Here is a 13,583-nt window from a genome sequence, read left to right on the forward strand (position 1 = left end):
CACTACCACTTCATAGCTACTTCAGTCTTCTTACATCTCCAAGTTTGAGTGATGGATGTTTACTTTGTACATGAATGATATAGAAAGACAGAAAAGCAGCCAGGAAGTTTCTTCAACAAGGGTCAACAATAAAGTACAGTTAGGGGATCTTCACAAGTCTGACAGTGGATAGCTGAAAAGAAAATGTACTTAAATGTTAAAATTACAGCTAGAAGCCAGATATAGTGTTTAGTACCTCCCAGCACTCAAGGAGACAGGAGGACCTTTGAATTCAAGGTTAGCCTTGTCTACATAGTGAGTTCCAGTTTAGCCAAGCCTGACTTTACTGAGAGGAAAAATGCAGTTAGAAAACCAACATCTACACTTATAGTGATTTTAAACTATACTTGATAAATATGAATTGCTGTGAAACTGCAGCTTGTTTTCTATTAAAAAGCCACAGTCAAAAACACTACTTGCTTTTCATACTATAAAAAATTTTTTTCTAGGCTTTTCCTTCAGTTTAGTTTAGTTTCCATGCACTTTATTAGTTTCTGACAGCCTTCTCTCATACCTCCCCAAGAGCTCTTAATTCTTAGCTCCTATTTCATATTTTCACCAGCTTCTAATTTCCACAATGGAAACATTTAGAACAAAACACTCCAGGATGTCAGGCACAGAGACAATAGTTCTACAGACATGTGTATAGTAGTGCTGCCACCTAAAGATGAGGTGAAAAAGCCACCACCTCAGCCCAACTCATTTTCTGACCTCTAAGGAGAGATTAGTAAACATTTTGTTTTTTTAAGTACGTGATTTCAATTGTTTTATAATGTATTACTATCATTTTCTGTTGGCACAAATCTCAAATTCAAACCTTTTAAGAGTTCCCTTTGATGTCTTTCAGCCATTAACCACTATCTACAATATATAAAAAGGTCATCGAAAGATAGTTTGAGGACAACAGTGGAAGATAGTGGACAGAATGACTTAAAACTTTCTCCTTCACGGGTGAAACAGTCTTTAAAATTCTGAGCAACTAACTTTTCCAACTTAAAAGTTCTTATCTATAAAATGATATGTATCCTGTATTCTTTTCTCACAGGTTTCACTAGATGAATTCTTGAAGAGTACTGAAATTTAAAGTTCTACTGTCAAAGAACAGGGCATCTTTTCATGTATGTTCAAAATTACTTTAAAATCTGGTCAGTTAGGACATTTGCAAACAGCTGAATTCCCATACTTAAAAAAGGCAACAAAGAGTTTATTTAACCCTTAGGGGGTGAGAAAATGTTTGTGATGGTTTGAAGAGAGCTGGGTCATTCCTTTGAATTGCTTTTCTATTCTCCTCTTTATTTGCCTAAATAGGGTGACTTCTCTTGGAAATCTATTTAAATAAAGGTGAAAGCAGTTACTTATTCTGCAGGTCACTAGTTTATCTATGTTAATTCAGTGTAGTGTCCACTGAGATGTTACAGCATGCATGACAGTAACTGTGCACCAAAAATGTTAAAGTTAGTAAGATTTCACAAACACTCTCAAAGGACATCGTACAGTCCTAGCCTTCACCCTTGCATAGCCATTTGTAAAAATTAATTCGTCCCTTTTTCTTCCCTCTCTCTGCCCAAGGACGCATAAATAATATTTATCAGGGTTTTTGTCCTTAGTCACATTCCCTCAAAGGGGCCCAGCTTCACCTACACTGCGTGGGAGGCTGGGCAGAAACCCCGCACTTCCTGTCAATGGTTCCTGGAGCAAAAGCCTGCTCATCTAGCCTCTCTGCTTTATGCTAATTTCTCCCCTCAATCCCCCCTCGGCGAGCGTCTCAAGGCCAAGGTGAGACCCTCCCGGGAGATGAAAGGCTCGCTGCCACTGAGCCAGGCGGAGGGAGGGGGCGTGTGACGAGGTGGCAGCGGCAGCCGCAGTGACGCGGAGGCCCTTAACGCAGAGCTGGCGCAGGCCCTTCATGCTCCCACCCGGGCCGCAGCCCAGCCTGGGCCTCGCGAACGGCGGCAAGGGATGAGCCCCCTAGGGGCGACCCGGGAGCGGGGTGGGGAGAGAGGGCCACCGGGGCCCAGTCCTCGGACGCGCCCCGGGGCCTGGGCTGCGGTGTTGACGCGCCAAACGGCAGCGAGGGCGCGTTCCCGCGTGTGAGGCAGCAACGAGGAGCGCGCTCCGCTACCGCGGCCGCCACGGAGCCGCGAGCGCGAGCCACGGAGGGGGTGGGCAGCGCGGGGCGCGCGCTGACGTCGCCGGGAGTCACGCACGGAGCGCCGGGTTACGCGCCGACGTCTGGCTGCCACGACTCGCCGTGGCGGCGGCGGCGGCGAGCGGATCCCGCTAGGGCAGGAGGAGAGAGAGGGAGAGAGAGAGCTGACGGGGGCTGTGAGTGAGCGGGAGGAGCGGGGTGTCAGCCCGGCCGGCCCGCGGGAGCGAAAGCCAGAGCGAACGAGGCCCCGAGCCCGCCGCGCGGCCGCCGCCTCCGCCTCCTCCCCTCCCCTCGCGCGCGGCCCGCCCCCGCCCCCGCCCGCAGCCCGCCCTCCTCGCGGCTCAGCCCGCAGAGCCCGAGCGAGGCGCCGTTCGGCTCGCGCGCCGTCCAGAACAGGTGTGCGCGCGCCTCCCCCCTCCCTCCCTCCCTCCCTTCTCCTCCTCGCGCCCGCCTCGCGCGCGCCGGCCTCCCTCCAGCCTGCGCCCTCCCTCACCTGCGGCAGGACAGCGCCCGCCAGCCCGCCCGCCCCGGTAAGCCCCTCGCGACCTTGCTTGCTGTCACTGCCACACTCGAGGTGCCGCCCACCTTGCCACCCTGCAACTGTTGTCCTCTCAGCCCCGGGAATAATTAGAGTGCCATTGCAGACCCAGGCAGTGCAGCAACGCCCCCCCTCCCCACCCAGGCCTGGCGGAGACGAACGAATGAACCCCCTCCCACTTCCGAGAAGGAACATCATAACATTTCTCCCTAAATTAATTAATTAATTAATTAAAAAGAAAACAAAACAATTCTCCCTCCGCAGGCAGTGGTGACCATCAATGATGCGGATTTTTTTTAAACCATCCTTTATCCCCCATTTCCCCAGACCACCGTGGCCCCAAGGCCTGGGACAGTGCTCTAGACGTGGCCGACACTCCAGTACAGCAATCCTTGAAGGTGGGGAGAGGAAGGAGGGATCTATAATTTAGATTCCACTACCAACCCAATCTCCTGCTCCGCCGCCCCCTCCCCCAAATTACATACACACGCCCAGGGTGCGTTGTTTGAAAAAAAAAAAAGACAAAACAAACAAATCGGAGCTGACATCGCAGATGTAGCCAGGCCTAAGGATGGGTGGCCCGAGCAATAGCCGGAGCTCCAGGTCTGTGTGCTCAGAAGCCACCTCCATTTTTGTCAGAGGTGGGGGTCAAAAGGAAAGGATGTGAAGCTAGAGGGTCTTCTCCGAGGTCGACAGTAAGACCAGAGACGGTTCGTGGTGTAAGAGAAGGGACCGTACAAACAAATCTACCATAAGCTTGAACTTTGGTAGAGGCCCGAGATAGACCAGCAAGGTGTAAAGGAGCTGTCGGCCTTCATCCCCCCTCTCCCGAAAAAAACCCCACCTTCTTTTCCTGTCTCTAAAGGGACTCTTGGAGGCTCTGTTTCGTTCTGATCAGGGCCTCTTACGTGTTTGTCCAGCTAGGAGCTTTAAGGGATCTTTTAACAGCGGTGTCTATGTTTCCGTCCCATGCCCTTGGAAGGGAGATTTACAATAGGCTGGATTTGTTTTGGCGTCTTTTGGTAGATTTTAAGAGGAAAAAGGAAAATTTTTATTTACTGTAAGACCCCCTTTCCCCGTCCTCCCCCCGCCCCCCTCCCCCGCCCAAAAGACTTAAGGGAATTGTGGCTTTGAAAATCGGAGTGTTAACTAGAGTATGGAAAAAGTTGCTGATTTCAGTTCTTTGAGTATAGTACTAGTAAAACCATTTAAGTATCAGACGAAAAGAGAGCTTTTGACATTTGATTCAAATGTTTTTATTTGGACCTTTGGGGTACATAAAATGTCGGATTCTCTGATTTTTTTTTTTTATGGACTTTAGAATGTGTGCTGAATTTAACTCTTCCTCAAATGTTTAAAATGAAAACATTTGGGAAATGGGAAGATTATAGATCACTAAATAGTTCTTTTCTGAATTTAAATATTTAGTTCTATATCTTTAGTGTCAAAGAAAGCTAATTGTCAAGAATAGGGAGGCTATTGAAAGTTCCTTTAAAGGATTTATGAAATGCTAGTTCTGTGAGATGCTACTGCTAATGTTCGGGTTATTTGAAAATGTCCTCTTAGCCATACAAGTGGGGAATTCCTCTGCTTTGAATATTTGCAGTCTAACATTTTCGTGGTTTTTTAATGATTTAAGTCTTGGAGATAATTGTCTACTTTTACTCAATGAGCACTTGAATTAAGTTCCAGTGCTCTCTTTAAAGGATGTGGGGTGGGGATGAAATTTGTGCTTTGTAAGTACTAACATGTTGCTTCTGTTGGGAACTATACAATCAAGAGTTTACTATCCAGAAGTAAATAGCCTCTCCTCAAGTTTGTTTTATTAACTATGTGGTTTTTTTTTTTCTTTAAAAGATGAATTACATTATTTCAGAATCACCTGTTGTTTAAGCAGGGGGAAATTGAGGTTTTATTTTCCTTCTTGGTCTATCTTAGAATGTGTCCTTGTGAGAAAAAAAAAAAAGATTGTTGATAAGTTTGTTGAATATGTAGTGATTAATCTTTTTTTTAATATTGGTTCTCTTTAAAGAAGAATGTGAGTGTATAGTGTTAATAAAAAGGCTCAACTGCCCTAGAAATCTTTACTAGGTAAATGTAAGCAAAATCTGAGCAAAGGGGAATGTTTCTTTTTGATGATATTTTTCATTAATGTGGATATTTTGCTCCTTATTATATTTCGTTTCTTTTTAGTTTTCCCTACATTGTAGTGAAATTGTAAAATTAGTCTTACAGCTATGTGTATTGAAGCAATAGATTCAAAGAGCTAAATACCAGAACAGTTTTTTTCATTTATCAAGTTAGTATATTTAGGTAGTAAGCAAATCGCTAAAAGTCTCTTTAAGTCCACAATTTTCTGATAGATCTTCAAAGCCAGGATGCAGATAAAACTTTTAAATTCTACTTAAAGTTCTAAACATCTTTAGACTTTCCTATAAGTTACTATTCATTCCTTCCTGGCTGTCTTTGAAGACTAACGTCATACCTGTAACCTAAGGAAAGCCGCATTTACCTTTTAGTCTGAGAAAAATCCCACACTTAAGGGTTTATGTTGAAATTGACGCTCTTGGTGAAGTAGTAAAAATGTACTACCTAATTTATTGTTGAATTATTAGAGGGAGACTCTTCCAGTCTAGTTTACTTTTTAGATATAAAGCCTCAGTTGTTTGCTGGTTTTCACTTAAAATCTCCATTTTAAGTCTGCAAATGATATTTAAACTTGTATTTTATCTAGAAACATCATCAGTTGCCTCTGCTACGGGGAAGAAGTCAATTCCTGGTGATAAGCCCCCTTTTCCCCAGAAAACCAGGGCACTCCCAAATTCAAACTGCTTCAGAACCCCTGGAAATAAATGTTTGGAACAGCAAGAAATTTAAACAGCGAAGTTTTAGTCCGGGAAGGCAATTTGGAGCCCCAAGCCTGAAGAATGTAGGGACTGGCTGCGGGTAGCCTCATCAAAATCTCATTGGCCTTTTTGTCTTGAGCTCTCTTTAGGGGGCAGGGTTTGGTTCATTGTAAACTCTTGCAGAAGAGCAGCCTCCGCTCTAGAGCGGGACTTAACCAAATCTTTCCTCAGGTTTACGTGTAGGACGTGTAGGAGCATAATACCGATCTATTCTGTGCAGATACCCTGTCACTCAGCATTTAAGTTACTGGAATTGCCGGGGTCTATCCAGGGTCCTGACTGTCAGAGGATGCATGTAGGGAGCCTGCCCACCTCTGTTGTCTTCAGGAATTTGTTTCTGTTTTAGGAAATCTTCTAAAAGTTCCCGCTTCCCTTAACCCAACAGACTTGGGCGTAGAGAGTGCAGAAAACTCAGCACTGAAAAGGCCCTATGTGGTTCTAGAGATTGCTTCTAAATTAAGGAGAAATTCTTTGTGAGGCCCAAAGCAAAGGATTCTGTTTCAGAGTGAGCTTCCTCCCTCTGAGCTCCTTCAGATATCACTATTTGCAGGTGCATGTTTCTCAGGCTGGCTCACAGAATTCCTCCGGTTTGCTCTTTGGTGGCCAGGGTTCTTCTCCGTTTCTTCCTCTTTAATGGGAAGTAGTGAATGGGGCTAATGGAAAGTAAAATGAAGCTCTTGCTGGGGACAGGATGGGAGGAAACGGAGGTGCAGAAGATATGAATACCAGCAGGCAGGTTTGCCCCAAAGGTGAAAAGCTACATTAAGGGGCTTTGCCACCTCAGGACTTTCCGGAAAGGTATCTGCCCCTAGACTGTTCTTACTTGAATTTTTCCCCATTTGGGCAGCCATCTAGTTACTGGTTTCTGCAGCTAAATGGGGAAGGCTTCTCCGTATTGTAGAAGGAAGGGAGAAGTTCAGCAGGAGTGGAACCCACAGATGTATAGGGACATTACTAGGGTGGAGGCAGCAGTCTGTGTGGAAAAGCCAGGGGGGAGGCGGCATGATCTGTATCCTCTCCAGTGATATGGATTTCGGGGTCATTAGCAAGGGTCCTCTGGAAACAGGCCTTAGCTTTGTCACAGCTCTCAGGGCTGCACACTGCAGTGAAGGGGGTATGAGCATTCACTGTCTGGGTGGTGGAAAATAAGTCCTAGATTGTGGATCATAGTTTAAGAAGAATATTTTTGTTTTTGATCCCCATCTTTATTCTTGGGCCCCTTTCTATGGCTATAGAAGATCCCCTTTAGCTAATCGCCATCCAAAGACTGGTAGGTTAATTAATGGTTATCAACCTGTCTGCACAAAATGCAAGAGATCTAATATTTTACTGGGGGTGGGGGTTTCTCATTGATACTTGCTAATTTTCTGGGTGAAGAGTAAAGGGGTAAGTGAACCTGGTTTAATGAATCGAGTAAGGAACTGCGTTTCCCAGGAAATTCCTGACATTTTTAGTTCATGAATTTACGAAAGCCTGATTGGGTTTTCTCTTCCATTCTGGGTCCTTCTAAAGAAGAGTGGGCCGGGGTCTGAATGCTCAGCAGGGCCTGGTTCATCTGCAGAGCTGGCTGACAACCCAGGCTGGGCTGAGCCCTAAGCGGCGTGCCCCCCTTCCCAAATCTCAGAAGGGGGGGCTACTAGGCAGTCGTGGTCCCAGAGGGGGCTGGTCGCAGGTTTTTGGGTGAATGTAGGTTTCTTTTTTATTATTGTTTGAGAGTAAGGGCATAGCCTACGGGAATAGGCACTGCGGGCACCCCGGCCCTGGTGCGGCTACTGTCCTCTGCCCAGCTCCCCCCTCTGGTGAGTGCGCCCGCCCGACTGTGCGGGGCTGCGGTTGGGGGGAGGGGGAGCGGGATCATCTGAGGCCAGAGCCGCTGCCGTGCGCGGGGAGGGGGAGCGGCGGGAGCGAGGGGAGGGAGAGGGGAGGGACGGGCTAGGTGTCTGCTGCTCCGCGCCACTGCTGCTGGCGCTCGGTCCTCATCCCCAGCAGCCCCCTCTGCGGCTAAGGGCTTACCACCGCAGCACCTCTTTTGCTTCGCCTGCCTCTTCGGCTCTGCGGTAGGAGACAGCTCTGCTGGGGGGTGGGTGACACTGTCTGTGTTTGGGTGTGGGTCAGGCCCACAGGGAAAAGGGAGGCCGTGACTCGGTGTCCCCTCTGCACCCTACTCTGCTGTGCTGCGAAGGCCCCTCCCCCACATCCTCTCTTTGGGGTCATTGGAAAGCAGAGCCAGGCCTGATCTCTGTGCTCAATACGGCATATCCTCCCCCCTAACCCCCCCCCCCCCGTCCCCCGACTTCTCAAGTCGAGGCTGCTGAGGGTCTGGCCAACGGGTAGTTACGGCGGTGGCAGAGGCTGCGGTGGCACCAGAACTGCGACGCGGCGCTCCCGCTCCCCCCCCTCCAGAGAGGGGTGTAGGGCGAGGGCCGGCGGGTGGGCGCCGCCTGGCGGGCAGGCGGGCAGGGTGGCTGGCCTGGGGAAGGGGCGCAGTCACGTGCCGGCGGGCGGGTGGGCGCGTACAGTAGGGCGCCCCGCTACTGTACTGGGGAGTCAGTGCCCTGTTACCGGGTCTCGTCTGTCTCGTCTCTCCCGCAGATCTCGCGAGAGTGGCTGACTGGCTGTGGGGGTTGCGGCGGCAGCAGGCGGAGCCGGGGAGGGAAAGCAGCGGCGGCTGAGGCGACTGAGGCGGCGGGCGGAGCGGCAGGCGGCGGCGGAGCGCAGCATCATGGCGGACCGAGACAGCGGCAGCGAGCAGGGTGGTGCGGCGCTGGGCTCGGGCGGCTCCCTAGGGCACCCGGGCTCGGGCTCAGGCTCCGGCGGGGGCGGTGGTGGCGGCGGGGGCGGCGGCGGCAGTGGCGGCGGCGGCGGGGCCCCGGGGGGGCTGCAGCACGAGACGCAGGAGCTGGCCTCCAAGCGGGTGGACATCCAGAACAAGCGTTTCTACCTGGACGTGAAGCAGAACGCTAAGGGCCGTTTCCTGAAGATCGCAGAGGTGGGCGCTGGTGGCAACAAGAGCCGCCTCACCCTCTCCATGTCTGTGGCCGTGGAGTTCCGCGACTACCTGGGCGACTTCATCGAGCACTACGCGCAGCTGGGCCCCAGCCAGCCGCCCGACCTGGCCCAGGCACAGGACGAGCCACGCCGGGCGCTCAAGAGCGAGTTCCTGGTGCGCGAAAACCGCAAGTACTACATGGATCTCAAGGAGAACCAGCGCGGCCGCTTCCTGCGCATCCGCCAGACAGTCAACCGGGGGCCCGGCCTGGGCTCCACGCAGGGCCAGACCATTGCGCTGCCCGCACAGGGGCTCATCGAGTTCCGTGACGCTCTGGCCAAGCTCATCGACGACTATGGAGTGGAGGAGGAGCCGGCCGAGCTGCCCGAGGGCACCTCCTTGACTGTGGACAACAAGCGCTTCTTCTTCGACGTGGGTTCCAACAAGTACGGCGTGTTTATGCGAGTGAGTGAGGTGAAGCCCACCTACCGCAACTCCATCACCGTGCCCTACAAGGTGTGGGCCAAGTTCGGACACACCTTCTGCAAGTACTCCGAGGAGATGAAGAAGATTCAAGAGAAGCAGAGGGAGAAGCGGGCCGCCTGTGAGCAGCTCCACCAGCAGCAACAGCAGCAGCAAGAGGAGACCACCGCTGCCACCCTGCTACTGCAGGGCGAGGAAGAAGGGGAAGAAGATTGATCAAACTGAATGAAACACACACACACACACACACACGCATACACATACGTGTACACACACACACACACAGCCACACACAGAGAAAATATACTGTAAAGAGAGAAAATAAAAAGTTAAAAAAAAAAAAAACTCCAAGGGAGCACCACCCACAGAACCTCCACCAACTGACAGTTTCTCTTCTTGACTTGCCACCCATCGCTGGATGTTGTCCACTTTATCCACCATATAAAACAGTAAGCAGCTGCTAAAACAAAAAACAAAAAAAATATACAAAAAGTAATAACATTATATGAACTGTGTTTCCTACTTGATTAAAAAATATAAAGAACTGAGTGTTTATTTCCCTAATTAACCAAGAACTTTTGTACACGTTTAAGCTATTATTATTAAAAGTGTTTGCAAAATGGTCAAGATTATAATATTGCTGAATTATATAAAAAGTCCTTTTCATGTTGAGCTAACATTTGACTTTAGCACAAAAAAAAGAGATATTTTAGAACACGTAAAATAATATTTTTAGTTTTTCTCATTTTGTTACCAAATTTCAAACCTTACATGGAGGTTATTATAGTATATTTGACATCCTATATACCTGTGATTAGAGATGTGTATATATATGAGGGCTAGGCATGCTGTGTGTCTGAGCTTTGTCTAAATGTTATGCAGAAGTTTGTAGAGTTCAAGGTACGTAGGTTTAATTCATGCAAGGTAAACAATAAGTGCTCTCTTTTATACAATATGCATTGCATCTGGACCTTAAACATATAAAATGGTCAGTGAAACTTCTGTGAACATGAAGAAATTATTAAAAAAGGCATTTAAATGAAATTTGCTAAGTTGTGATTTTTATGGTTGGAACCAAAGTTATTCAAATAGTAAAAGAAAAAAGAGAAAGAAAAAGGAAATTTCCCATAATATTTTTCTGCATCTGTTTGCTTTGACTGAGTAGGTGTTTTGTTATTATTGTGTATATGAGATGTACTTGTATTGTTCATAATATATATTTTTTATTATGTGTAGAAAGATTTTAAAAACCTAACTAACGTGCAGCAATTTCCAGTGAACCTGTACTTGGATATCAGGTAGTGAGTCTATTTGTGGTCACTAGCACTGTCTCCTAAACTTGTGAGAGGTCTGAAGCTATCCTTTGATTTTTGCCAGTGCTATTAACTTATGTAGACCTGTTTAAAAGCAAAGCAACACCATTATAGTTATCCTACTGAGCCATGGATTCTGAGTTTCATTTCAAAAGTGAAAGCCAAGTTGGTGTATGTAAAGGATTTCCATGTAGCTGTGGTGCTAGTTATTACTGGCTACATTATATGCTAAGTGTATTTGTGTTCCCAAGTGTACACGCCTTCTGTCAAAAGTATGTTCTATTATCACTCATATTCACAGTGTAGGGTATGAAAACGCAAGCTTAGGAGAGCACTTTACCAAGCCGGTGTCCTCCACTGAAATTGTTTGTAACGATAGTCTTTTACAGGTTTTCATTTAAAGATGTTTATGTGCTTTTAATTGACAACTAACTTCTTGCTGCTGTATAGTAAAATATTAATATATTTTTTATCATTAAACTGCTGCATGACTATCATCTTTGAGTGAAGAGAAAATGTTATAAAAAAGATGCCTTAAATACAGTACATTTTGGTTTGGAATTCTGTAGAAAGTATTTTGGTAAAAAAAGAAAAAAGAAAAAAAGAGGATCTTGGATCTTGTCTGACAGAGAGAGTTCTGGACATGCAATTGTTTCTTGGCAAAGCCAGCCATCTAGCTCTACCTGCTGTATGTAGAAGAAACCACCTGTAGGACTGGGAAGGTGTCAGCACCTCTCCCAGTTGGAGAGCATCGGCCTAGGAAGGCAGAACAGTTGTCTTTTTTGAAGGATTTTTTTTTTTTTTTCCTGCTGGCTCTTTAGGTTTTGATTTGATAGTTTTAAGCTTTCTGGTTGAGTGTGTTGTCTTTGTTTTTGAGATCTACTGTATGTGTTGAATAGCAAGCTATTTTCATTGTACTGTGCATTTTCCCATTGTTTGCTTTTCATATTCATACAATGTTAAATATGAGGTGACCGTAAAATAGGAGTTTCTTTACTTACAAAATCACTGGAAATTATTAAATTGCTTTCCCCTCCCCCCAAGGTGCATTTTTTATTATTTTCATATAGTAAAGTTGAGCTTTTACAGTGCATAATGTGACATTTGGAATGCTTATCAACTGCATGTAAACATTAATAACCTGCACTTTTTGTCTTAAGGTTTGTTGAGCTGTTTTGTTCACTGTACTTTAACTGTGATATGGAAAAAGATTGCATTCTCTGTGCTGTTTCTAATTAGGAAAGAGAATTGCTTTGATTTTGTCTCTTGTTTACTATAGCTTCTTAAAGTTAAGCCTTGTGCTACGAGTTGTTGGAGTACTCCTAGATCAGTGTTTTGTAGTAGCCAGCAGTCAGTAGTGCAAGTCAACAAAAACACAGCAAACTTAGGCAAAGTGTCCTTTCTTTGAGATGCAAGTTCTTTCGTAAGGTTTTCTTTAGGGTCAGTTTACCTAAAGTAAAACCTTTCTTACCTGTAGACTTCAGATTCTGCTTGGAATCCTACCGGATCAAGAAGCACATGTATTGTGCAGTTGTCTTTACACTATTAACAGTTAAACACAATCTTACTAGGACTTTGAATCCATTGTCTGATTTATGGTCAGTGGGTTTAAAAAGAAATCCACATGCAGATCTTTAAGACTTAAAAAGTGGTCATAGAGAAGACTGAGTGACTGTAAAGATGCTCTTTTTGTTTAAAGCATCTCACTTTCTCTCCCATTGACCTCCTAACCTCCCCTTGCCCTTCTCCTGTTTCATCCTTCCCCCTACATTTCCCCTCCCAGGTGCTCGGTACTTTACCAAGGTTCTATATTTCAGTGTATTATGTTAAGAGTCTCTTCTTGTTTTTATTTTACTAGTGGGTAGCCCCAGTTTGTGCTGAAAAAAAGGGGGGGGGGTATATTTGACCATATGTGTTACTCATTGAAGACAGTATGATCAAATGTGCCAAAAACAAGCAAACAGAACTTAATTCATGACAAGTATGCCTTATTTTTATTGATCTGCTTTGTCTTACAATTAAGGTCCAAGAGCTTGGTTAAACTATGTTATATGCCTAAGTAAAAAAGAAAACTTGAAATGCATTGAAATATTGATGTTTTTTAAAATGAGAGACACTGTCAAGTAATTTGATTCAGAGATCAGCCACCAGATTTGGAGAGTGAGTGAGTGAGTGAGTGAGTGAGTGAGAGAGAGAGAGTGTGTGGTGTGTGTATGTGTGTTTATTGGTTGTAGTGGTGGTAGTGATGATGGTATTTGTGGCTTTTCCCCCCTTTTAAATTACCAAATCTTATTTTAAAGCTACCTTTTATTTGTGCCTCGTATTTATCATGCTGATGTTAGAAGCAGCAGTCATCCAGCCACAGAGGGAGCTAAAGTTAACTAACCAGAACTGTAGAAATCATACATGCCTTTGACAACAAAGGAAGTTTATAGGAAAGCCATGTTGGCTTTTCCTCTACTAGACACATGTTGGAGGTAGATGAATATTTGCCAAATGAGGGGAAAAAAAGACAAAGTAGTCAGGAAAGACAAACGGTTTTCCAGCTTCTCAAAAGCCATGGAAAGTAGAAACCAAAACCAATGGAAAATTTAAAAGACCTTGAAAGTCTCACTTTCTAGTCCCATGCAGGGGTTAAAATTTGACTCAAAATGAAAAGTCTATCAATTTTTGGTTTTAGACCCTTACATCTAGAGATGGTTAACTATTCCAGTTTTTTGTTTTGTTTTGTTTTAGGTAATGGAGAAAGCTGCTAGTGATTTTAACCCCTGCTGAAAGGAGACAGATAATTTCATTTGGGAGCAAATACTTATTGCCTTGAGAAATAGCACTGTAATAGTTTATGTTAATTAGTCATAGAATAACCTTTATCCCTTTCAAGCTATGCAAATTATTAAATAGGTATAAATTAGAATTGAATTAAAGAGAGTTGATTATATTGCAATCAGATGGCATTCACAAACTTAACTGGAGCATATACAAATAAAATCTATTAGTTTAAGAGGTTTTTTTAATGCTGACATAAAAAATATAATTTAGCTACCTGTTCTAAAATGCTGAATACTATTAACATTGTATGATAGGTCTGGGAAGACTGCCTCCTTTTTTTGAAGAGAGAGATTAAGAATTTTTATAATTGCTTTTCATCAAATTTTAATATTTTTGT

The 13,583-nt window shown here is 45.4% G+C and overlaps 1 protein-coding gene across 3 annotated transcripts; it reads left to right on the forward strand.

The window, feature by feature from the left end:
- Positions 1-1,713: 1,713 nt before the first annotated feature.
- Positions 1,714-10,161, forward strand: Pura (purine rich element binding protein A). 3 transcript variants are annotated; one of them, XM_029471829.2, is made up of 2 exons: positions 1,714-1,815; positions 8,225-10,161. In XM_029471829.2, exon 2 carries the CDS (start codon positions 8,355-8,357, stop codon positions 9,318-9,320), a length of 966 nt encoding a protein of 321 aa, XP_029327689.1. In that variant the 5' UTR covers positions 1,714-1,815; positions 8,225-8,354; the 3' UTR covers positions 9,321-10,161. The 3 variants fall into 3 exon arrangements, with proteins under 3 accessions (XP_029327689.1, XP_021006658.1, XP_021006657.1); XM_021150999.3 differs by lacking the exon at positions 1,714-1,815 and adding an exon at positions 2,244-2,718; XM_021150998.3 differs by lacking the exon at positions 1,714-1,815 and adding an exon at positions 7,560-7,689.
- Positions 10,162-13,583: the final 3,422 nt, after the last annotated feature.

This window comes from Mus caroli, unplaced genomic scaffold (genome assembly GCF_978045245.1).
Source record: "Mus caroli unplaced genomic scaffold, Mus_caroli_1 scaffold_19, whole genome shotgun sequence".
Lineage (NCBI taxonomy): Eukaryota > Metazoa > Chordata > Mammalia > Rodentia > Muridae > Mus > Mus caroli.